The sequence below is a fragment of the Mirounga leonina genome, unplaced genomic scaffold (genome assembly GCF_011800145.1).
Source record: "Mirounga leonina isolate KUSES-001 unplaced genomic scaffold, KU_Mleo_1.0 Mir_153, whole genome shotgun sequence".
NCBI lineage: Eukaryota > Metazoa > Chordata > Mammalia > Carnivora > Phocidae > Mirounga > Mirounga leonina.
In genome coordinates, this window is record NW_023270387.1 from 18,195,993 (window position 1) to 18,220,668 (window position 24,676).

General features: G+C 42.6%; 1 protein-coding gene across 3 annotated transcripts in view; it reads left to right on the forward strand.

Annotated features, from left to right (window-relative positions):
- UBASH3B (ubiquitin associated and SH3 domain containing B) overlaps positions 1–24,676 on the forward strand; it is a 147,164-nt gene that overhangs the window by 117,210 nt on the left and 5,278 nt on the right. For 2 of the 3 annotated variants that reach the window (XM_035009161.1, XM_035009163.1), the window contains exons 7-13: positions 1,631–1,763; positions 3,023–3,143; positions 3,779–3,901; positions 5,139–5,231; positions 6,430–6,574; positions 22,339–22,445; positions 23,988–24,097. In XM_035009161.1, coding sequence (XP_034865052.1) covers positions 1,631–1,763; positions 3,023–3,143; positions 3,779–3,901; positions 5,139–5,231; positions 6,430–6,574; positions 22,339–22,445; positions 23,988–24,097 — 832 coding nt within the window. The remainder of the gene's footprint in view (positions 1–1,630; positions 1,764–3,022; positions 3,144–3,778; positions 3,902–5,138; positions 5,232–6,429; positions 6,575–22,338; positions 22,446–23,987; positions 24,098–24,676) is intronic. The other variant, XM_035009162.1, reaches the window with a different exon arrangement.

The window sequence follows — 24,676 nt, forward strand, 5'->3', positions numbered from 1 at the left end:
CTCTCTCTCAAATAAATAAATAAATAAATAAATAATCTTAAAAGAAGGGAAGGAGGTTGGCATTCTCCTTGCCAATGGAGCTGAAGGAGAGAGAGAGGAGGGAGTCTGCCAGTGTCTTCACAGCTATAACAAAGGAAAGAAATTAAGGGACATGTACAAGCAAGGTATCAAAGACGATTCCATCTATCCAGACATCTCAGGCCCCAAAGCTTTGATGAATCAGACAGTGAAATGGAATTTTCTTTAACCGTGATGTTTGCAAAGGAGAGCACCTGCCTATCAGACTGTGAACAGCACTAGATTTTCTTTGTCTACAGTTGCTTAATTTTTTCACTAGGTCCCTTGGGCTGCACATCACACTTAGCTGATGCCAGTCTATTGGGCTGCAGCTTCCTGGGCCCCACCCCAGATCTGCTGAATCATAGTCTGTGACAAGTCGGGCCCAGACGTGTATTTTCTAAAGCTCCCCTGGTGGTTCTGAGAGGCACGAGGGCTGACATGTCACTTTTAGAGGGTAGGAGGCTTCTGAAACCTTTGTGTGCAAGGAGGGATGAGTCTATGTACAGACACAAAGGGGGTACTTCAGAGAGTGGACAGAGTCCTAAAATTTTTAAAAATCATAGCATTTACAAAACGGTTTGCCTCACAACCAGTCAGCTTTATTATATGGCTGAATATAAAAAGTTCTTTCCCAAGATGAATTTCAAAGACTACAACTGTGTTAACACTTAATATTCCTGAACAGATGAGGTTAACAGGTACGAACCAAGACTGTGCTGAGCAGACTCAAATGAACGGCCACCATTGTTATAAAGAAGCAAGAAATCTAAAATTTAAATGCTCTCCCTTGAACACTCCTCGGTGAGGCAGAGGAGATATTCATTGGATTTGCCTCACAGCCGTACTTACATGGCAAATGTTTATTAGATAAAGCCTTTTGGAGGCCTCGCTAATCGAAATAATTTAAACATGGCCTAATTTGCTGCCCCCTGTCAGTGAGACCTCTCAGGGGCTTCTGTAGTTAGTGTTACACCCAGAAGTGAGAGGTCTTGGCCCACAGCTCTATACATCTGCTGAGAATGGCCTCCTCTGCAATAATCCTGTATTTAATCATCTCGTGGGAGGTATTATTAAGATGGGGAGAGCAGGGGGCTGGGGGGGGTAAGGAAGAAAGTGGAATAGGGGGAGAATGGCCATAAGCCTTCCTTGATCATTAGGCAAAGTGGCTGAGATAGTAAGAATCCTCCCTCCAACTTATCAGTTCGGATGGAAATCACCATGGAAAAGATTAAAGGCAACAGGAATTGTGGGGTTTTTTTTTTCTTTTGAGCCAGAAAAGTAGCTGGAAACAATGGTACAAAATTGATAACTCGTTATTCTTTAACATGCCTTGGCACCAAGCATGCCTGCCTGTGGCATCCTAAAATCAGGGCCCCATCCCTGCCTGGAGAGACGAACGCATCTATTCCAAGTACAGAAATCCATCCACCCCTGATTTAGTAACTGCAAGACTTCAGTATAAAACAAGATGTTTCTCTCTAGAAATGGGGTGTGCACCATTGAGCCCAATGGTGACATGTTGATGAATTCTGGCCAAACCAGTTACCGTCTTCCTTATCTTCTCCTGCAGTTCTTACTCGATCTTAAACACATCATCTTCTAACCCACTCTCATTTGGTGATGGTGTATTGGAGAGGCGGCAGTATGAGGACCAGGGCCTGGGGGAGACGGCGCCCCTGACTATCATCTGCCAGCCCACGCAGGTAACACTGACCCTAGGTGGGAGGGCTTGCCCTTGCTGCCCCAAAGGGTCCCCAATCTCTCAGGGAGAAAGGGCACGAAATTATAAAAGATACACAGAAATGTCAGGCTAGGAAGAGTCACGTGGATGGAACAGACAGCGTCTACCGCATCCAGGTCTAGTCTGGTAGAGAAGGTGGCTCTGCAAACATATTATCTGTAAAGTCATAAGAGTTCTATCTATTTCAGAGGCCACTGTGACATTAAAGAAAGTAAGAAGGCTCTTAGCCCAGTGCCTGGCCCATGGTGAGTGCTCACGTATGTCTGAGGGCTCAATATATGCCAGGAACGTTGCAGAATGGAGGAGTGGGGGTGGGGATCATTCTGAACAATAGAGACAAAGGCAAGTTGAGGATCAAGAGACTAGATCACATTGGCTGGAGCCCAGGCTTGAATTAGGAAGAGTAGCAGAAGAAACGGGAAAGATCATGGCACTATCCCACATATTAACCCTGTCAGGGCAACTAACTGGCAGCAAATGTAAAGTGCTGGCCACACTAGGGAAACTAGGAATAGCCGACGATCAACAAGGAACATAGAAACATCTATAAGGATCCACCCAGCAGTTATAGAACCTGAAGTCATTTGGACATGCCTTTGACTAGACTTGCCTATTTCATCACTCCAAGGGAGCACCTGTCCTCCCTGAACCATTTCTGGGAACACCAGCACACATGTAGTGAGACAACAGAGCCAAAGTTGTGACCAGAGAAGCCCAAGCTGGGGGAGACTATCCAGCCATATGGCCTCACCACCATATGTTAGAGGTGAGGCAGACACTTTTGTGAGAAAAGTCCTCGCTCCCTGAAGTTGTGGATCAAGTATCCCTTTGGGGGAGGACTGGATGGCCAGCCCGACCTACTGGCTAGCTCTCCCTCGGAGCTGTAACTCAAGCGGTCTTCACGTTTTAGCAGCGGCCAAATGCTACTCCTATAAACGACCCCAGGACAACACTGGTGTGCGCCAGTCTTTGCAACCCTTTGATTTGATAAAACACCTTCAATTCATCTCATCTGAGCCTCAAAACAACTTGTGAGGTCTATAGGAGGAGTCTTAGTGCCCCCATTGTACAGAGAGGCCAACGTAAATCTCAGGTGGTTCCGGGACCCGTCCCAGTCCTACGCTGGCCGAACTTGTTCTAGAGCTCAGCTCTGCTCCTGGCTCCAGGATGTGTTCACTTTCTTCCGTGCTTCCCCCGCTAATAGTCTTTCTCTCTCTACAGCCTCTGAGAGTCAAGAGCCAGCCCGGCCCTCAAAAGAGATGTCTCTTTGTGTGTCGGCATGCTGAGAGGATGGATGTTGTGTTTGGAAAGTACTGGCTGTCCCAGTGCTTTGATGCCAAAGGTGAGTGGTTGGTTGACCTGCTTAACGTTGGCATACCTGTCATGGCCTCTAGGGGGCAGAGTCAAGCTACATTTGTCTAGATGGGGTCCTTTAGGGTTGTTCCGCGTCCTGTAGGAAATGCCTCTAATCTGTTACAACGTAAGTCCTTCCTGATGGTCTTGAGTGTTAGGGAAGAGGTTAAGTGTTCTTGTCCCCATTCTATAAACTGGGACACCAGGGGCCAAAGAAGGCAAACGTCTTGCCCATGGTCATTTGGCAGAGGCAGAGACAGGTGTCCTGATTCTGTGGCCAGAATTCCCTCCATTACGTCACACTGCCTTATGTTGGTTCCCTTTTCATTTGAGTGGCGCGCCTAAGAGTGAGAGGCTTGCGTATCATACGGTCCTCCTGCTCTAGAGTGTGTGGTTGTTACTGCCACTTAAAAACGATCTCTTGTCACTTTCATCAACAGAATGCAGGAGCAGATGCCAAGACTCTACCAGAGGAAAAGTGTGCGCTTCAGTGTTTTCTAGAAAGTTCAGTTCCATTTCTTTGGCCCAAAAGGAATGGAAATGGGGGGCTGTGAGGATCAGCAACAGAAGTCCTAAGGAAAACAGAAAGTCATCCTTTGTCTGACTTTTTTTTTTTTTTTTCAGGCCGCTACGTACGCACCAACCTGAACATGCCTCATAGCTTACCTCAGCGGAGTGGTGGTTTCCGGGATTATGAAAAAGATGCTCCGATCACCGTGTTTGGATGTCTGCAAGCAAGACTGGTGGGTGAGTGTCCTGGAGTGATTGCACAGCCTTTCCTGGCTACTTCTTCCAAAGACTGGTTCCAGTGGGCATGCCAGGACTCTTTCTACGGTTTACTACAACTTTCCTACAAGTAATTTATTTCCCCAATTCAAAAGGGGATTTATTATGCAACCATGAAGTTCAGAACACTGTGCTTGGCACTGGGCTGGTTCACCAAAGTGAATGAGGTGTGATCCCTTGAGGGCTGTATGACCCAGTGATGGAGTAAGGTCAGCTTCTAGCGTAGGGGTGCAGAGGAGAGAAACCTGGAGTGGCTGGGTGTAGAGAGGCCGACTGGATCCTTTGAAGATGGTCAGCTCTTTGCAGTTCTAGTCCATACCTGCCAGGCAGAGACAGCAGCCTTGTCCGGTTCAATCATGTCACACATTCACTGATCACTTACTTTGTGCAGGGTCCTATGCTAGGTGTTGGGGATCCAAGCGAAAGCCCCCACCCTTAGGGAAACAAACTTTTAAGTGGATAAATATCATACATCCTGAGTATGCTCAAGAATAAAACTGTGTACAGAGAATTAGGAGAGCATAATAAAACACACAGAAGAGGGGAGGAGAAGTCACCTGGGCAGAGAAGGAGCAGGAGGGTAGGAAGTGTATGCCTGGTGGGGAGAACAACATAAAGTCATAGGCGTGAGAAATAACATCGAAAGTACTTAGAAAAAAAGCCCTCTTTTTCTAGAACATGGCTTGTGAGTCACATGTGATACGGCTGGTTAACTGGATAAAGACGAGTTCACAGAAGACCTTGCCCCTCCATATTAAGGTGTTTAGACTTTATCCAGTAGAAAAAAGAAGTGTGTTCCACGAGGAAAGTGTTAAAGTATCGGGTGTTGGGATTTACCTCTGTTATCTAAGAATATGACAGGCTGAGATCTTGTTTAGTGCAAGATAAAAGTAAAACAAGATCTCATTGGCACAGTAAACTATCTCATTTATATCACAAGTGTGAAATCGGAGCATTCTCGTGTTTCTGGATCTCTCCTAGATGGATATTTTCCTGCCTGTTAGCGCCACAGAGAAGGAAAGAAAAAGACGAGAGGGGGTCTTCCATATGGGCTCTTTCATGGAAACACTGATGAGGGGAAGCTAAAAATGCCAGCTCTCTGTGAGCCCCCACTGACAAGGGGGTTTGCAGGGTCTGCCTGCTGCCCACTCCCACAATGAGCTCCAGCAAACCAATTCTTTTTTGCCTTCCTTTGCAGGGGAAGCCTTATTGGAGAGCAACACCATTATTGACCACGTCTATTGCTCCCCATCCCTGCGCTGCGTTCAGACTGCATACAACATCTTGAAAGGTTAGACTGGATAAAGGTCAATGAGTCCATCCTTCTGCCTCTAGACAGCCCTACACCTAGGTTATCCTAGACTTGTGGGACATTAGCCAATGGATAGCTTCAAATGTGGAATTCTTAGCCATGATTCTTTTGGAAGATGTCTCTGCAAGCGTCCCTAAATCATACTCTGGCGGCATTAAATGACATGAAAGGAGGTATACACATCATTTTTCGCTTGAAAATGTAAAGCCCTCTCGGATGAATGGTAGGCTTGTGAAATATCGTTGTCTGGCAATAATTTGGAGCTTACAGAGTGTGATCCTTTTTTTGCAGTGAAACAGTGAAATCATTTCCTCCCACTCTGCTCTGTTTTTGCTTCTTGTTTACAGTAGCAATGGTGCTCCTAAGTATCTACAAATCTTAATCATCCCTCTTTCTGCAGTTAATTGGATGGCTTTGAAAGGACCATTGCTATAAAGATACTCAACTTTCACCCTAAAATCAGGGGAAGCTTGAGTTACAGGGATCTGCATTCTCATTTCACTGGAAGGAAAACTAGTAGAAACAGAGTGGAACTATTCACTTATACCAAACAAATGAATGAGCCAGAAATAGCCAAGCCAATGAAGAATGGACACTACCTTTGAGGCTTCTATTCCTTAAGTAAACCAGAATGCATTTATATATTAAAATACTTTATATATTAAAAAACTGGGCTAACGGCAACATAAAGAAAGTTAAACAGGGACAAGTCCTACTCTGAGGGTAATTATTCTTTGAGAAAACACAGGACTTGGAAATACTCAAAACTGGATTTTCTGGTAGAGAAAATGAATAATTTACATGATATTCAAATACAGTATAAGCTATTGTAGAGCAGTGGATGCTAAGAGAATTTCTGAGGTTTCTTAGCAAGGCCATCTTGGGACTTCCCTTAGAAAAAGCCATTCTAGTAGTCACAGAAGTATATACATGATATGGGTAATGACTTGTGTTCCTTTCCTTAAGTCAGAGACCACGTAAAGCCAGCACATATCCTGTTGGTGGGGCCAGTGTATCAAACTCATATGTTTGTCACACATGGAAATTAAAAACCCCTTGACCAAACTCACATGCTTCCACCTTGTTTTAGCTTTATGTGGCAACTGGTAGAAAAGAGAATAGATTTACCAGAATTTGTATGGCAATTCCTTCATCTTCATTTTATTTCACGTCTAAGGTTTACAACAAGAAAACCACTTGAAGATCCGTGTAGAGCCTGGCTTATTTGAGTGGACGAAATGGGTTGCTGGGAACACATTACCTGCATGGATACCTCCATCAGAGTTAGCTGCCGCCAACCTGAGTGTTGATACAACCTACAGGTAACCCTCTGAGCTGCTACCTCCCAGAGTCAGTGTGGATGTACTTTTCTATACCAGGTCAGGCCAACTATGGAGATGAAGGACCAGGCAGAGCCCATGGGCAGGTGTCCATAGTGGTGGGAGTCAAGTTACGATTTGAAAAACCACAACCGGAGAAAGCTAGCATCCCCTCGTACTTAGCACGAGTATGGACACACATTGGGCTTTCCTGACTTCATCAGATCTCTTTCAGTGCATGATAAAACCACTTTGCATTCCAGGATTGTGCACCAGCTAAGGATGATGCAGTTTCAGAAGCTTTTTGGGGGTTAAGGGAAATGACAGGGTCTTGCCTTGGACTGTCATTTTTCAAAGATTTTTAATTCTCTTTATCTTCATTTATTATTGCCGTAACCCCAGAATAAAGGTGAGCCACTTTAGGAAAGCCTCTTGTACTCTCTTATATATGAAAGTCATTCACTTAGTGACCGCACATAACAATGATGGCAACAACAACTAAGCTCTATTGATCATTTTCTGCGTGTCAAGCACTGTGTAATCTAATCTGCTTTACCATCTCCCCATTCCTAGTTCTTTGCTTTTTCCATGAGACCAGACTGTGCTGGGAGTAAAAAAGAAGTGTTTAGAGATTGATCACAAATGAATAATCCACATGGAAGCAATTAATGTAACTATATTATTATTGGTGAACTCTCAAAACTGCCCTCGGGCGTTTGTAAAATGTCCCTCAGAAGGGATATTCATGCCCATTATAGAGGGGAATTAAGTTCATATTTCTTCAGGCAGAATTTGAAGCAAGTGACCAATATAAATAGCAGTTTCCTCCTTGTGATATCCTGTGACCTTTCATTTCAAATACCTACCCAAACCACAAATGAAGCAGTGTGAGCTTCTGGCATGGATAGGAGAAAATATCTTTTTTCCATATTCATTTTCCTCTTTTGTAAATAAAACTTCGGATGACCCCATAAATTAATGTGTGCTACTTACCTAAAGGAATTAGCATGCCTCAAAAATAAAATTAAACCAATCAATCAGATCCCCTACTAATAATTCAATCGAGCCTTGAACAACGTAGAGGGTGAGGGGTGCTGACCCCCACACAGTCAAATGCACATATAACTTTAGATTTCCCAAAAACTCAACTACTGATAGCCTACTGTTGACCAGAATTCTTACCGATAACATAGTCAATTAACACATATTTCGTAATCTAACCAAAGAGGCAAAGAATCTGTACTCAGAAAACTATAAAATACTCATGAAAGAAATTGAGCAAGACACAAAGAAATGGAAAAACCTTCCATGCTCATGGATTGGAAGAACAAATATTGTGAAGATGCCAATGCTACCTAGAGCAATCTACACATTCAGTGCAATCCCCATCAAAATACCATCCACTTTTTTCAAAGAAATGGAACAAATCATCCTAAAATTTGTATGGAACAAGAAAAGACCTTGAATAGCCACAGGAATGTTGAAAAAGAAAAGCAAAGCTGGCGGCATCACAATTCCGGACTTCCAGCTCTATTACAAAGCTGTCATCATCAAGACAGTATGGTACTGGCACAAAAACAGGCACATAGATCAATGGAACAGAATAGAGAGCCCAGAAATGGACTCTCAACTCTATGGTCAACTAATCTTCAACAAAGCAGGAAAAAAAGTCCAATGGAAAAAAGACAGTCTCTTCAACAAATGGTGTTGGGAAAATTGGACAGCCACATGCAGAAGAAGGAAATTGGACCATTTCCCTACACCACACACAGAAATAGACTCCAAATGGTTGAAAGACCTCAATGTGAGACAGGAGTCCATCAAAATCCTAAAGGAGAACACAGGCAGCAACCTCTTTGACCTCAGCCGCAGCAACTTCTTCCTAGAAACATCACCAGAGGCAAGGGAAGCAAGGGCAAAAATGAACTATTGGGACTTCATCAAGATAAAAAGCTTTCGCACAGCAAAAGAAACAGTCAACAAAACCAAAAGACAACCAACAGAATGGGAGAAGATATTTGCAAATGACATATCAGATAAAGGGCTAGTATCCAAAATCTATAAAGAACGTCTTAAACTCAACACCCAAAGAACAAAGAATCCAATCAAGAAATGGGCAGAAGACATGAACAGACATTTTTCCAAAGAAGACATCCAAACGGCCAACAGACACATGAAAAAGTGCTCAACATCACTCGGCATCAGGGAAATCCAGATCAAAACCTCAATGAGATATAACCTCACACCAGTCAGAATGGCTGAAATTAACAAGTCAGGAAATGACAGATGTTGGCGGGGATGCAGAGAAAGGGGAACCCTCCCACACTGTTAGTGGGAACGCAAGCTGGTGCAGCCACTCTGGAAAACCGTATGGAGGTTCCTCAAAAAGTTGAAAATAGAGCTACCATACGATCCAGCAATTGCACTACTGGGTATTTACCCCAAAGATACAAAAGTAGGGATCCGAAGGGGTACATGCACCCCGATGTTTATAGCAGCAATGTCCACAATAGCCAAACTGTGGAAAGAGCCAAGATGTCCATTGACAGATGAATGGATAAAGAAGAGGTGGTATATATATACAATGGAATATTATGCAGCCATCAAAAAGAATGAAATCTTGCCATTTGCAACGACATGGATGGAACTGGAGGGTGTTATGCTGAGCGAAATCAGTCAATCAGAGAAAGACATGTATCATATGACCTCACTGATATGAGGAATTCTTAATCTCAGGAAACAAACTGAGGGTTGCTGGAGTGGTGGGGGGTGGGAGGGATGGGGTGACTGGGTGATAGACATTGGGGAGGGTATGTGCTCTGGTTAGTGCTGTGAATTGTGCAAGACTGTTGAATCACAGATCTGTACCTCGGAAGCAAATAATACATTATAGTTTAAAAAAAAAAAAAAAAAAAAAGAAGATAGCAGGAGGGGAAGAATGAAGGGGAGGAAATCGGAGGGGGAGACAAATCATGAGAGACAATGGACTCTGAAAAACAAACTCAGGGTTCTAGAGGGGAGGGGGTGGGAGGATGGGTTAGCCTGGTGATGGGTACTGAAAAGGGCACGTTCTGCATGGAGCACTGGGTGTTATACGCAAACAATGAATCGTGGAACACTACATCAAAAACTAATGATGTAATGTGTGGTGATTAACATAACATAATAAAAAAACCCCACATACTTCGTATGTTTTATGTAGTCTATACTGTATTCTTACAATAAAGTAAGCTAAACAGAAAACATAAATTTATAGTACTGTACTGTATTTATAAAAAAGAAATCCACATGTAAGTGGACCCACACAGTTCAAACCCATGTTGCTCAAGGCTCAACTGAACTTCACATTTTGCCCTATCTACCCTATGGCAACTGTTTTTCCATCCTTGGTGGGAAATAGCAATAAATTATTGTCCCCATGCCAACAGCCCTCATCCCTCTGGGCTGGAAAGAGGGTGAGTTATTGCCAACACTGGTGAAATGACTTTCCTGACTCACCCCCAGCACCTCCCAGCCAACCTGGGCCAACCATGTCTTCAGTTTCCCCCTTAATTGCATCCTGCAGTTCTTCCCAAGTTCATTTACAAAGTTCTCCAGAATCATTCTGTCTGAGCCTTTCAGTGCACACGCAGACACACACAGCAACAGAAGGACAAGCAGAAGGATGAACACCAGAACTTGGGGGCCAGGACATGGTCCTTATTCCAGATTTTTCTTTTCTTCTACAGAAAATCAAAATTCAATTCAACCTCTTTTCATACAAGGGGGAGAAAAGGATTAAGCCTCTAATTCTATAAATCGATTGTGAAAGTCAACATTAAAGCACATGAGAGGCACAGCTCCTAGAGTTAAAGTCCCTCTGAAGTTAATTATGCCAAGTGTGCCAAATTTTTGAAGCAAGTAGTGATGCCCAAATAACTGAATAAATGTGGTGGGCAGAGGGCAAGAACTGAGAGCATGTTATACATCAAGCAAGCACCACTTAGAGAGTCCTGTCACCTTGGAAAAAGAACGAGTGAGGATGGAAGCAGGTTAAGGAAAACCAGCCTGGTGACTAATACCCAAGCGTCATCCACAGGCCCCAAGACCGAGCCTGGGGGCCGGGTGCAAAAAGCATTCCCAGTCTTAGGGAATTGGGCCAGAAGAATCAAGGCAGAAAAAAACAAAATATACACCATTTGGATAGGGCTTCAGAACAGGGCTCTAAATAGGGGTGCTAGGGGAATGGTATGCGGATGGGACATGAGTCTGGAGTGTTAGAAGGGCAATGAATCATACTTTATTGTGGGGCTCAAGGCAGAAGCCTGCACTATAGCCTAGGTCAAAGCGGGGTGGGGAGTAGAGTGTGTACTGGGGAGAATACTGTTCCAGGGATGCTACCTGAGCACCCAGTGCTCTGAGTTCCAGGTCTAGCTGGTGGTTGGAGGCCTGCCTGACTCTGAGTACAGTACATAGGTCCTACAGTTATGGCTAAAAACATGGTGCATGCTGCAGACAGGGGTGAGGAAGCTTGGACTCTGGCCTACCCCCATCAGAACTAGTTCAACCATGGAAGCCTTTCATAGGTTCCGCTTCAAGGCAAGGACTGCCAAAGGCAAGAACTGACCTGGAGAAACTGGATCCCAGCATCTACCTGCTCTTCACTTATACAAAGGTCAAACATTACAATGTGGTCCCACCATGGAAATGATTCCCTGAGCCATACAAGGTGGCCCTTTGTCACTGTGCAGGGCTCCTAGGAGACCAGGTGATGTAAGTGGTAATGGAACTGGATGAGAGGTGGGGATGGAAAAAAGAGTTTGGTCCAGAACAATGAGGTCCATCCCTAAAAGTGGTGATTCATGTCTCCCTCTATCCCCCAGGGTGTTGTGAGACTCAGAAGGTTGTTTCCTAGGAGAAGTATGCTTGCTGAGGGAATGTGATTTCGATGAGCATGGGTTTCCTTCAAATGGAAGGGGATGGCACTGAGAATGCCATTCTTCTTCTCTGGACAGTAAACCTAAGGGCACAGAAGGGCAGCCTTGAGGGGGCACGCTGTCAAAGGCCATCCAAAATTCCTCTGGGTTTACAGCCAGTGATCTCAGACCCAGATTCAAATCTAGGGCCTAAGAGCTGCTGATGGTATAAGTGCAGGCAAGTCATCTCTAGCCTTTCTGAGCCTCGGTTTTGTCAACCACAAACAGGATTTGCAAAAGTGTTGCTAGGAGGGCTATGTTCAAAGCATACAAGTAGGACACTTCACGCAGAGCCTGACACATGGGAACCTCTCCGTAAATCTTTGTAGTAGCAGTAGCAGCAGTAATGTATTCTGATCAAGAGGCCATGTGAATTCACTTTGAGGACTCACAACCACCTCCATCCACCATCCACTAAACGCCAACAATGAAAGACAAAATAAGACAGGAAATATGATATAGTTGTACTCGAAAACAAGATACACTTCTCATAGACTGGCAACTCTAAGTAACAGAGGAAGATGGGAGCAGGCAGAAGTGGCTGAGATTGAAGACACGCAGTGTCACCAAGATGGGAGAGCCCTGCACTGATCATCGATCAACCTCTCATGCACCTTTGTACACTGTGCATAATTATCATTTGCACCAATAGCCTGCTCACCCCAACCACACACTGAGAGCTCCTCAAGTGCAGAAACTGGGTTCTCTTCACCTCTATGTTCCCTGAGCTTTTCCTGTTTCCAGGTATATGGTCTGTGTTCAAAATAAGAAAGAAAAGGAAAAGACTGATGAAGATTTCATTATGTCACAAATCCAGCAGACCTAATACCTGCGTTGAGAATCTACCCTTATGGGGCGCCTGGGTGGCTCAGTTGGTTAAGCGACTGCCTTCGGCTCAGGTCATGATCCTGGAGTCCCAGGATTGAGTCCCGCATCAGGCTCCCTGCTCAGCAGGGAGTCTGCTTCTCCCTCTGACCCTCCCCCTCTCATGCTCTCTCTCTCATTCTCGCTCTCAAATAAATAAATGAAATCTAAAAAAAAGAAAATCTACCCTTACAACTCTCCAAACTCATTTTACAAGGCCAGCATTATCCTGATACCAAAGCCAGATAAGTACTCTATAGGAAAGAGATAAGGACTCTATAAGAAAAGAGAACTACAGACCAACATTCCTAATAAATATAGATGTAAAAATTCTCAACAAAATATTAGCGAACCAAATTCAACAGCACATTAAAAGAATCATACACTGTGATCAAATGGGATTTATCCCTTGGATGCCAGGATGGTTCAACATACAAAAATCAATATATGATATACTGCATTTGTAGAACAAAAGCTAAAAATCATATGAATATGCTCAACTTATGAAGAAAAATCATTTGACAGAATACCCCATCCATTAATAATAAAAATGCTCAACAAATTGGTAGGGAAGGAATATACCACAACATAATAAAGGCCATGTATGACAAGCCCACAGCTAACATCAAACTCATGGTGAAAGACTGAAAGCTTTTCCTCTAAGATCAGGAACAAGGCCCACTTTTACCACTCATGTTCAACAAAGTACTGAGAGGCCTATCCAGAGCAGTCAGGCAAGAAAAAGAAATTAAAGGCACCCAAATTGGAAAGAAAGAAGTAAAATGTCTTTGTTTGTAGATCATATGATTTTATATAGAAAATCCTAAAGACTCCACCATCATACTGTGAGAACTACACGTTCAAGTCTCTCAAACTACTGAGTTTGTTTGTGGAACCACAAACTTAGTAAAGTTGCAGGATACAAAAATCAACATACAGAAATAATTTGTGTTTCTATGCACTAACAACACATCTGAAGGAGAAATAAAGCAATCCCATTTACAATAGCATCGAAAACAAAATACTTAGGAATAAAATCAATGAAAGAGGTGAAAGATCTGTACACTGAAATAGACAAGACTGCTGAAAGAAACTGAAGAAGATGCAAACAAATGGAAAGATATCCCATGTTCATGGATCAGAAGAATAATATTAAAATGTCCATACTACCCAAAGCCATCTATAGATTAAGTGCAATCCCTATCAAAATCCCTATGGTGTTTTCCACAGAAAGAGAAAAAACAATCCTAAAATTTGTATGGTACTACAGAAGATCTTAAATAGCCAAAGTAAACCCGACAAAGAACAACAAAGCTGGAAGCATCACACTTCCTGATTTCAAACTGTACTATAAATCTATGCTAATCAAAACAGTATGGTACTGGCATAAAAATAGACACAGACCAATGGAACAGAATTGACAGCCTAGAAATAAATCCTGAAATACGTGTTCAGCTAACATTTGACAAGGGAGCTGATAATACTCAGTGAGGTATGATAGTCTCTTCAATAATGGTGTTGGGAAAATTGGATAACAGCATGCAGATATACCAGTCACAAAAATTAACTCAAGATGAATTAAAGACTTGGGGTGCCTGGGTAGCTCAGTTGTTAGGCGTCTGCCTTCGGATCAGGTCCTGGGGTCAAGCCCCGCATCAGGCTCCCCGCTCAGCGGGAAGCCTGCTTCATCCTCTCCCACTCCCCCTGCTTGTGTTCCCTCTCTCGCTGTCTCTCTCTCTCTCTGTCAAATAAATAATTTTTTTTAAAAATGAATTAAAAAAATGAATTAAAGACTTAAACATAGGAACTGAAAGCATATAAAGTGAGACTCCATCAAACTAAAGTTTTTGCAAAGCAAAAGAAACAATCCAAAAAATGAAAAAGCAACCTACAAAATAGGACAGCATATTTGCAAATCATATATCTGATAGGGGGGTTAATATCTAAAACATATGAAGAACTCCTACAACTCGATAGTTAAAAAAAAAAAATCTGATTTAAAAACGGGCAGAAGAATTTAATAGATATTTTTCCAAAGACGACATACAAATGGCTAACAAGTACAAGAAAAGATGTCAATGTCACTAGTCATCAGGGAAATGCAATTTAAACCCACAATGAGATACCACCTCACACCTGTTGGAATGGCTGTCATCAAAAAGAGAAGAGCTATCCAGCGTTGGTGAGAATGTAAATTGGTGCAGCCACTACGGAAAACAATAGAGAGATTCCTTTAAAAATTAAAAATAGAACTACCATATGACCCAGCAATCCCACTTGTGGGTATATATTCAAAGGAAATGAATACAGGAGCTCGAAGAGATATCTGCACATGATATCACTCATGTGTGGAATCTAAAAAGCCAAACTCAGAGAGACAGCAGAAGGGTGATTTCCAGGGACTGGGGGATGGGGAAAATGGGGAGATGGTGGTCAAAGGACACAAACTTCAAGTTCTGGGGCTCTAATGCACAGGGTGGTGATTAGTTGATAATACAGTATTGTATACTTGAAAGTTGCCAAGAGAGTCGATCTTAAATGTTCTCACCACAAAAAGGAAACAGTGATCCTGTGACGTGATGGAGGTGTTAGCTTAACACTATGGTGGAAATCATCTTGTAAGAACAGGTGTACCTGATCAGCACTTTCACACCTTGAAATTAACAACGTTTTAAGTGGCAATTCTATCCCAATAAAACTGGAAAAAAAATTAAAAATAAACAAAACCTATTCTTACAGCTTATGGTGTATAAGGCTGGAGAAGAGGGGCTTGGGAGCTCTACAGAGATAAAGAGATCTAAGCTCTGCTTTGCTTCCTGTTAGCTGTGTGACCCAGTACTACCAGTCAGAAAATTAGTCAAACTGCTTATGAGTTAACCCGCAAGTGGTAGCTGTACTGAGTGTTTCACTTTTCCCGTGGTCACTCTGACACCTTGCATGCACAGCCTTTATTTCTGCACATTCTGTACATTTCGACCCCACTCCCATAGAGTGGAACTACTCTTCTCTATACCTCCATCCTTTATAGGGAAATGGGTAAACAGAAATATGGAAACTCTAGAAAGGTCTTGACATAGAACTTTAGAATCCTATCTACTGGGGGGCGGAGCAAGATGGCGGAGGAGTAGGAGACCTGGATTTCATCTGGTCTCAGGAATTCAGCTGGATAGGGATCAAACCATTCTGAACACCTACAAACTTAACAGGAGATCGAAGAAAGGAACAGCAACAACTCTCTGAACAGAAAAGCGACCACTTTCTGGAAGGTAGGACATGCGGAGAAGTGAACCCGAGGCGATATTCGGGAGGATAGACGGCGGGGGAGGGGCCTCCGTCGGCCGCTTCTGGCAAGTGATAGAGCCGCGGAGCACAAAATCGGAACTTTTAAAAGTCTGCTCCGCCGAGGGACGTCACTCTGGTGGCTAAGCGGGGGGTGGAACCCTCCGGGACAGTGTGGTCTCAGGACCCTCGGGGTCGCAGAAAGACCCGGGGGTGCCTGAGTGCGGCAGAGCTCCCAGGTATCGGAGCAGGGAAGCCCAGGCGCGGGCCCTCAGCTCGGGGTGGCCATAGACCATGATCCGCGGCCCAGTCGGGCCCCTGCTCCTCCAGCAGGGACCCCACAAGCGGCAGATCCGGGGAGACTCACCTTCTTCCCCGGGAGGAGCTGCGCGGGAGTGCACCGCAGGGATCTGCTGGGTTTGGAGACTCCACCGGGGGTCGGGAGCCAGAGATAGAAACGCGCGATCACAGGCCGGGTGAGCACGGAGTGCGGCCGGAGAGCGGGGAGGCAGGAGTGACTGACGGCTTTTCTCTGGGGGCTCACTGAGGAGCGGGGCCCCGAGTTCTCGGCCCCCCCCGGGGCGGAGATTGGGAGGCCGCCATTTTCACTCTCCGCCTCCAAAGCTGTACGGAAAGCTCGCAGGGAACAAAAGCCCCGGAGAGCAAAGGCGAGCAGATGACTTAGCCGGGAGGGGGCAAGGGCGGGGCACTTCCGCCTCCGGCAGAGACATTTGGAAACCGCGGCAACAGGCCCCTCCCCAGAAGATCAGCGAGAACAGCCAGCCAAGACCAAGTTCACCGATCAATGAGAACGGCAGAACTCCAGCGCTAGGGGACTACTGCACATAGAATTCATGGCTTTTTTACCATGATTCTTTAGTCTTTCAAAGTTAATTTTTTTTAACTGTCTTTTTGTCTTTTTATTTCTTTTTGAATTTTTCTTTTTCCCTTTTTCAACCAACATCTTATCAATCCCTTTTTTTAAAAAAAAATTTATTTTTCATTTTTAGAGTCATATTCTATCCCTTCATAGTAGTTACCCGTATTTTTGGCTTATATATATAAGTTGTTCTCTCTTTAAAATTTTGAGATAGTTTCTTCTAACAGATTAAAATATACCCTAAATCTCTAGTATATGGTGTTTTCTATTCCCCTGCCTGATCACATTCTCTCCTTTTTTTTTTCTTTTTTTAAATCCTCTTCTTTCTTTTTTCAAACAACTTCTTATCAATTCCTTTTATAAAATTTTTTAAAATTTCCATCTTTACAGTCATATTCCATCCCTTCATCATATCAACCCTTATTTTTGTACATATATAAGTTTTTCTTTCTTTAAAATTTTGGGAGGCACTTTCTTCTAAAAGACCAAAATACACCCCAAATCTAGTGTGTGGCACTGATCTATATACCAGCCTGATCATATTTGATCACATTCTAGGGTTTTTTGTGTTGTTGCTGTTTTGTTTTGTTTTTGTTTTTATCTTTTTCTTTCTTTTTTTTTTTTTTTCTTTTTCGTTTTTCTCTCCGTTTCTTGTTCCACTGCTTCAGGTCTTTTCTGATTTGTTTAGAGTATATTTTCTGGGGACGTTGTTACTCTGCTAGCATTTTGTTCTCTCATTAACCTATTCTCCTCCACACAAAATGACAAGATGGAAAAAATCACCTCAACAAAAAGAACAAGAGGTAGTACCGACTGCCAGGGACCTACTCAATACGGACATTAGTACGATGTCAGATCTTGAGTTCAGAATCATCACTTTAAAGATGCTAGCTGGGCTTGAAAAAAATATGGAAGTTATTAGAGAAACCCTTTCTGGAGAAGTAAAAGAACTAAAATCCAACCAAGTAGAAATCAAAAAGGCTATTAATGAGGTGCAATAAAAAATGGGGGCACTAACTGCTAGAATAAATGAGGCAGAAGAGAGAATCAGTAATATAGAAGATGAAATGATGGAAAATAAAGAAGCTGAGAAAAAGAGAGATAAACAACTACTGGATCACGAGGGCAGAATTCGAGAGATAAGCGATACCATAAGACGAAACATTAGAATAATTGGGATCCCAGAAGAAGAAGAAAGAGAGAGAGGGGCAGAAGGTATAATGGAGCAAATTATAGCAGAGAACTTCCCTAATTTGGGGAAGGAAACAGGCATGAAAATCCAGGAAGCACAGAGAACCCCATTCAAAATTAATAAAAATAGGTCAACACCCCGACATCTAATAGTAAAACTTACAAGTCTCATAGACAAAGAGAAAATCCTGAAAGCAGCTCGGGAGAAGAGATCTGTAACCTACAAGGGTAGAAACATTAGATTGGCAACAGACCTATCCACAGAGACCTGGCAGGCCAGAAAGGACTGGCAGGATAGATTCAGAGCACTAAATGAGAAAAATATGCAGCCAAGAATAATCTATCCAGCTAGGCTGTCACTGAAAATTGAAGGAGAGATAAAAAGCTTCCAGGACAAACAAAAACTAAAGGAATTTGCAAACACAAAAACAGCCCTACAGGAAATCTTGAAAGGGGTTCTCTAAGCAAAGAGAGAGCCTAAAAGCAACATAGACCAGAAAGGAACACAGACAATATACTGTAACAGTCACCTTACAGGCAATACAATGGCACTGGACCAAATGGACTTCACAGACATATTCAGAACATTCCACCCCAAAGCAACGGAATACACATTCTTCTCTAGTGCCCATGGAACATTCTCCAGAACAGATCACATCCTAGGTCATAAATCAGGTCTCAACCAGTACCAAAAGATTGGGATCATTCCCTGCCTATTTTCAGACCACAATGCTTTGAAACTAGAACTCAATCACAAGAGGAAAGTCGGAAAGAACTCAAATACATGGAGGCTAAAGAGCATCCTACTGAAGAATGAATGGGTCAACCAGGAATTTAAAGAAGAATTAAAAAAATACATGGAAACCAATGAAAATGAAAACACAACTATTCAAAATCTTTGGGATGCAGCAAAGGCAGTCCTAAGAGGAAAGTATATAGCAATACAAGCCTTTCTCAAGAAACAAGAAAGGTTTCAAGTACACAACCTAACCCTCCACCTAAAGGAGCTGGAGAAAGAACAGCAAATAAAGCCTAAACCCAGCAGGAGAAGAGAAATAATAAAGATCAGAGCAGAAATCAATGAAATAGAAACTAAAAGAACAGTAGAACAGATCAACGAAACTAGGAGCTGGTTCTTTGAAAGAATTAACAAGATTGATAAACCCCTGGCCAGACTTATCAAAAAGAGAAGAGAAATGACCCAAATCAACAAAATCATGAATGAAAGAGCAGAGATCACAACCAACACCAAAGAAATACAAACAATTCTAAGAACATATGATGAGCAACTCTATGCCAACAAATTAGATAACCTGGAAGAAATGGATGCATTCCTAGAGATGTATCAACTACCAAAACTGAACCAGGATGAAATAGAAAACCTGAACAGACCCATAACCGCTAAGGAAATTGAAGCAGTCATCAAAAATCTCCCAAAAAACAAAAGCCCAGGGCCAGATGGCTTCCCAGGGGAATTCTACCAAACATTTCAAGAAGAATTAATACCTATTCTTCTGAAACTGTTCCAAAAAATAGAAATGGAAGGAAAACTTCCAAACTCATTTTATGAGGCCAGCATTACCTTGATCCCAAAACCAGACAAAGACCCCATCAAAAAGGAGAATTACAGACCCATATCCCTGATGAACATGGATGCAAAAATTCTCACCAAAATACTAGCCAATAGGATCCAACAGTACATTAAAAGGATTATTCACCACGACCAAGTGGGATTTATCCCTGGGCTGCAAGGTTGGTTCAACATCCGCAAATCAATCAATGTGATACAATACATTAACAAAAGAAAGAATAAGAATCATATGATCCTCTCAATAGATGCAGAAAAAGCTTTTGACAAAGTACAGCATCCTTTCTTGATCAAAACTCTTCAGAGTATAGGGATAGAGGGTACATACCTCAATATCATAAAAGCCATCTATGAAAAACCTACAGCGAATATCATTCTCAATGGGGAAAAACAGAGCTTTCCCCCTAAGGTCAGGAACGCGGCAGGGATGTCCACTATCACCACTGCTATTCAACATAGTATTGGAAGTCCTAGCCACAGCAATCAGACAACAAAAAGAAATCAAAGGCATCCAAATTGGCAAAGAAGAAGTCAAACTCTCACTCTTTGCAGATGATATGATACTTTATGTGGAAAACCCAAAAGACTCCACCCCAAAACTGCTAGAACTCATACAGGAATTCAGTAAAGTGGCAGGATATAAAATCAATGCACAGAAGTCAGTGGCATTCCTATACACCAACAACAAGACAGAAGAAAGAGAAATTAAGGAGTCGATCCCATTTACAATTGCACCCAAAACCATAAGATACCTAGGAATAAATCTAACCAAAGAGACAAAGGATCTGTACTCAGAAAACTATAAAATACTCATGAAAGAAATTGAGCAAGACACAAAGAAATGGAAAAACCTTCCATGCTCATGGATTGGAAGAACAAATATTGTGAAGATGCCAATGCTACCTAGAGCAATCTACACATTCAATGCAATCCCCATCAAAATACCATCCACTTTTTTCAAAGAAATGGAACAAATAATCCTAAAATTTGTATGGAACCAGAAAAGACCCCGCATAGCCAGAGGAATGTTGAAAAAGAAAAGAAAAGCAAAGCCGGCGGCATCACAATTCCGGACTTCCAGCTCTATTACAAAGCTGTCATCACCAAGACCGCATGGTACTGGCACAAAAACAGACACATAGATCAATGGAACAGAATAGAGAGCCCAGAAATGGACCCTCAACTCTATGGTCAACTCATCTTTGACAAAGCAGGAAAGAATGTCCAATGGAACAAAGACAGTCTCTTCAACAAATGGTGTTGGGAAAATTGGATAGCCACATGCAGAAGAATGAAACTGGACCATTTCCTTACACCACACACAAAAATAGACTCCAAATGGTTGAAAGACCTCAATGTGAGACAGGAGTCCATCAAAATCCTAAAGGAGAACACAGGCAGCAACCTCTTTGACCTCAGCCACAGCAACTTCTTCCTAGAAACATCGCCAAAGGCAAGGGAAGCAAGGGCAAAAATGAACTATTGGGACTTCATCAAGATAAAAAGCTTTTGCAAAGCAAACAGTCAACAAAACCAAAAGACAACCGACAGAATGGGAGAAGATATTTACAAATGACATATCAGATAAAGGGCTAGTATCCAAAATCTATAAAGAACTCATCAAACTCAACACCCAAAGAACAAAGAATCCAATCAAGAAATGGGCAGAAGACGTGAACAGACATTTTTCCAAAGAAGACATCCAAATGGCCAACAGATATGAAAAAGTGCTCAATATCGCTCGGCATCAGGGAAATCCAAATCAAGACCTCAATGATATACCACCTCACACCAGTCAGAATGGCTAAAATTAACAAGTCAGGAAATGACAGATGTTGGCGGGGATGCAGAGAAAGGGGAACCCTCCTACCTTGTTGGTGGGAATGCAAGCTGGTGCAGCCACTCTGGAAAACTGTATGGAGGTTCCTCAAAAAGTTGAAAATAGAGCTACCATGTGATCCAGCAATTGCACTACTGGGTATTTACCCCAAAGATAGAAAAGTAGGGATCCGGGGGCACCTGGGTGGCTCAGTTGGTTAAGCGACTGCCTTCGGCTCAGGTCATGATCCTGGAGTCCCGGGATCAAGTCCCACATCAGGCTTCCTGCTCAGCAGGGAGTCTGCTTCTCCCTCTGACCCTCCTCCCTCTCATATGCTCTCTCTCTCTCTCATTCTCACTCTCTCAAATAAATAAATCTTTAAAAAAAAAAGAAAAGTAGGGATCCAAAGGGGTACGTGCACCCCGATGTTTATAGCAGCAATGTCCACAATAGCCAAACTGTGGAAGGAGCCAAGATGTCCACTGACAGATGAATGGAAAAGGAGAAGTGGTATATATATACACAATGGAATATTATGCAGCCATCAAAAGGAAAGAGATCTTGCCATTTGCAACGACGTGGATGGAACTGGAGGGTATTATGTTGAGTGAAATAAGTCAAACAGAGAAAGACATGTATCATATGATCTCACTGATATGAGGAATTCTTAATTGCAGGAAACAAACTGAGGGTTGTTGGAGTGGGTGGTGGGGTGGGAGGGATGGGGTGACTGGGTGATAGACACTGGGGAGGGTATGTGCTCTGGTAAGCGCTGTGAATTGTGCAAGACTGTTGAATCTCAGATCTGTACCTCTGAAACAAATAATGCAATATATGTTAAGAAAAAAAAAAGAAGAAGAAGGTGGTAGCGGGAGGGGAAGAATGAAGCGGGGGAAATCGGAGGGGTAGACGAACCATGAGAGACGATGGACTCTGAAAAACAAACAGGGCTCTAGAGGGGAGGGGGGTGGGAGGATGGGTTGGCCTGGTGGTGGGTATTGAGGAGGGCACATTCTGCATGGAGCACTGGGTGTTATGCACAAACAATGAATCATGGAACACCACATCTAAAACTAATGATGTAATGTATGGGGATTAACATAAGAATAAAAAATTTAAAAAAATCCTATCTATTGCTTTGTCTTGGGATCAAAATGTTTTCATTGCCTTTGTTCATCTTTTCTCTTACAGACCTCACATTCCAGTCAGCAAATTAGTGGTTTCAGAATCCTATGACACTTACATTAGTAGAAGTTTCCAAGTGACAAAAGAAATAATAAGTGAGTGTAAAGGTAAAGGTAGGTGATATCATTTTGGACTCTATATTTAAATATGTGGTCATTCCTCCATCATGGTCTATAAGCTGTTCAAGATGTTTCAACTTGCTTTAGCAGACTTGCTTAGTAAGAGAGAGAAGTAATTCCCAACTTTCTTATAGATACTTTCGTGTTAAGTTTGTAATATTCTCTCGAGTACCTAAAACGGTAGATATGCCATGGGGATATAATCCAGACTTAGTTACTACATGAAATCATTTAGAATTCTACATAACAGCTATTTATCTTGCACTCTGTGAAGGAAGTTCCCTGTTACAATTTCCAGAAGTTTTTTAGCATAACACTGTTTTTGCCTCTGATTTGATCCAGGAGCGAGGACACCCACACAAAGCACACCTTCACCAACCCACTGTCACTGCTCCCATTAACCAAGAGCAGTGTTCTGGAAGACTCAAGTCTGTTACTCAATTTGATAAACACTGAACTCAAATATTTAATGAAACATAAGACTATTCACTATCAATTTTTAGAGAAAAAAGGGATTACAAAAGTATATGCACATTTCTACTGCTTTTTAAGTTATCTTCATAAAGCAAAAACTAGAATTATACACACCCAAACGTTAACAGTGGAGAGCCCTGGTCAGCGGTATTGTAGTTCATTGCCACCTCTCAGTTAACATTGAGAAACCACTCATTTCATTTACTACTCCTGTGCTCCCCATTGTAAAGATACTCATCAGCATAGACTATCAACCAAAAAGTATCAAGTGCTCCCAGTTCTACAGTGGCAACATTGAAAACTATATTAGAAGAAGTAGCAGAGAGCGCGGTAGACATAGAATAGTTTTGTGTCTTGATTGTGGTGTTTACAAAGAGTCACACAGGTGATAGAGAAACCTGGTGGAATCTAAGTAAACTGTGGATTACACCAGCACCCATTTCCTGATTTTGCTAGGGTACCATAGCTAGGCAAGATATTCCCACTGGAGGAGGCTGGATGCCTGGTATGTGGGACGTCCCTGGTGTGCATATGTGTATATATACTATCTGCTAAACTATATACACACACAATGTGTATCTATATGTTTGTGTATATACGTATTACACAATATGTCATACATATATGATATATAATTTTACACATTGTATATATTTACATATTATATATATAATTATAACCTCCTATGCATCTATAATTATTTTAAGATTAAAAGGGTTTTTTTAATGATATTAGGCTGCCTTAACAATACAAAGCATTTCAAAATATTGTTTGGCCAAATTGTCTCATTCTTGAGAATGTCTGTCCCTCCCTGGAACATTTGACCTCCAGTATTTACAAAGTTTATATAGGTCTTTATAGAAATGGTCTTCCCAGGGGTGCCTGGGTGGCTCAGTCTGTTAAGAGTCCCACGTTGGGCTCCACACTCAGTGGGGAATCTGAAGACTCTCTCCCTCTGCCCCTCTCCACTCTCTCTCTCTCTCAAATAAATAAATAAATCTTAAAAAAGAAAGAAAGAAAGAAAAGAAATGGTTTTCCCAGTCCTTGCTTTTCTTCCCTCAGGAAATAACATCCTGATTGTGGCTCATGCATCTTCCCTGGAAGCGTGTACTTGCCAACTTCAGGGACTGTCCCCTCAGAACTCCAAGGACTTTGTACAAATGGTCCGAAAGGTAATTCATACCTATATCTCAGAGGCCTGTGCCAAACAGTTTTACAACAGTTCCCTGACTGGCTGATGGCTAAGGTGTTTGAAGCCTGTGTTCCCTGTGAGCTGGAAAGATGCATGTATTGATTCACTCAACCAAGATGTACTGAGCGGTGCTCTGTGTAAGGTGCTTTATTAGGCCTTGTGTAAGAGACAAAAGATGCATTTGAGCGAGTTTTAGCTTCTGAGAGCGCAAATTTAGGAAGTAGCTAAGAAGTCTAAGCAAATTGTCTGGATTTCCCTGAGGGGCCATGGATTGGATGAAGGGGGGTGAGTGGACCCAAACAGAGCATCTGACAGCTCAGCTAGAAGAGAGGGCCTGGGTGGTAGGCCAAAGGAAGCAGTGATTTAAGACGATCGGGCTGCAAGGCAAACCAGGAACAAGGCCATGAGACAAAACCCATGAGAATGACCCACACATCTGGATTCTTCCTTCTCATGCCCGTGAAAGAGGCTTTCCCATCAGCTGCCCTCCCACACACTTCCCTCCAGGCTGACTTACATGCTTCCTGTATCTGCCCCCAGAGAACCTGATTCAAACTCA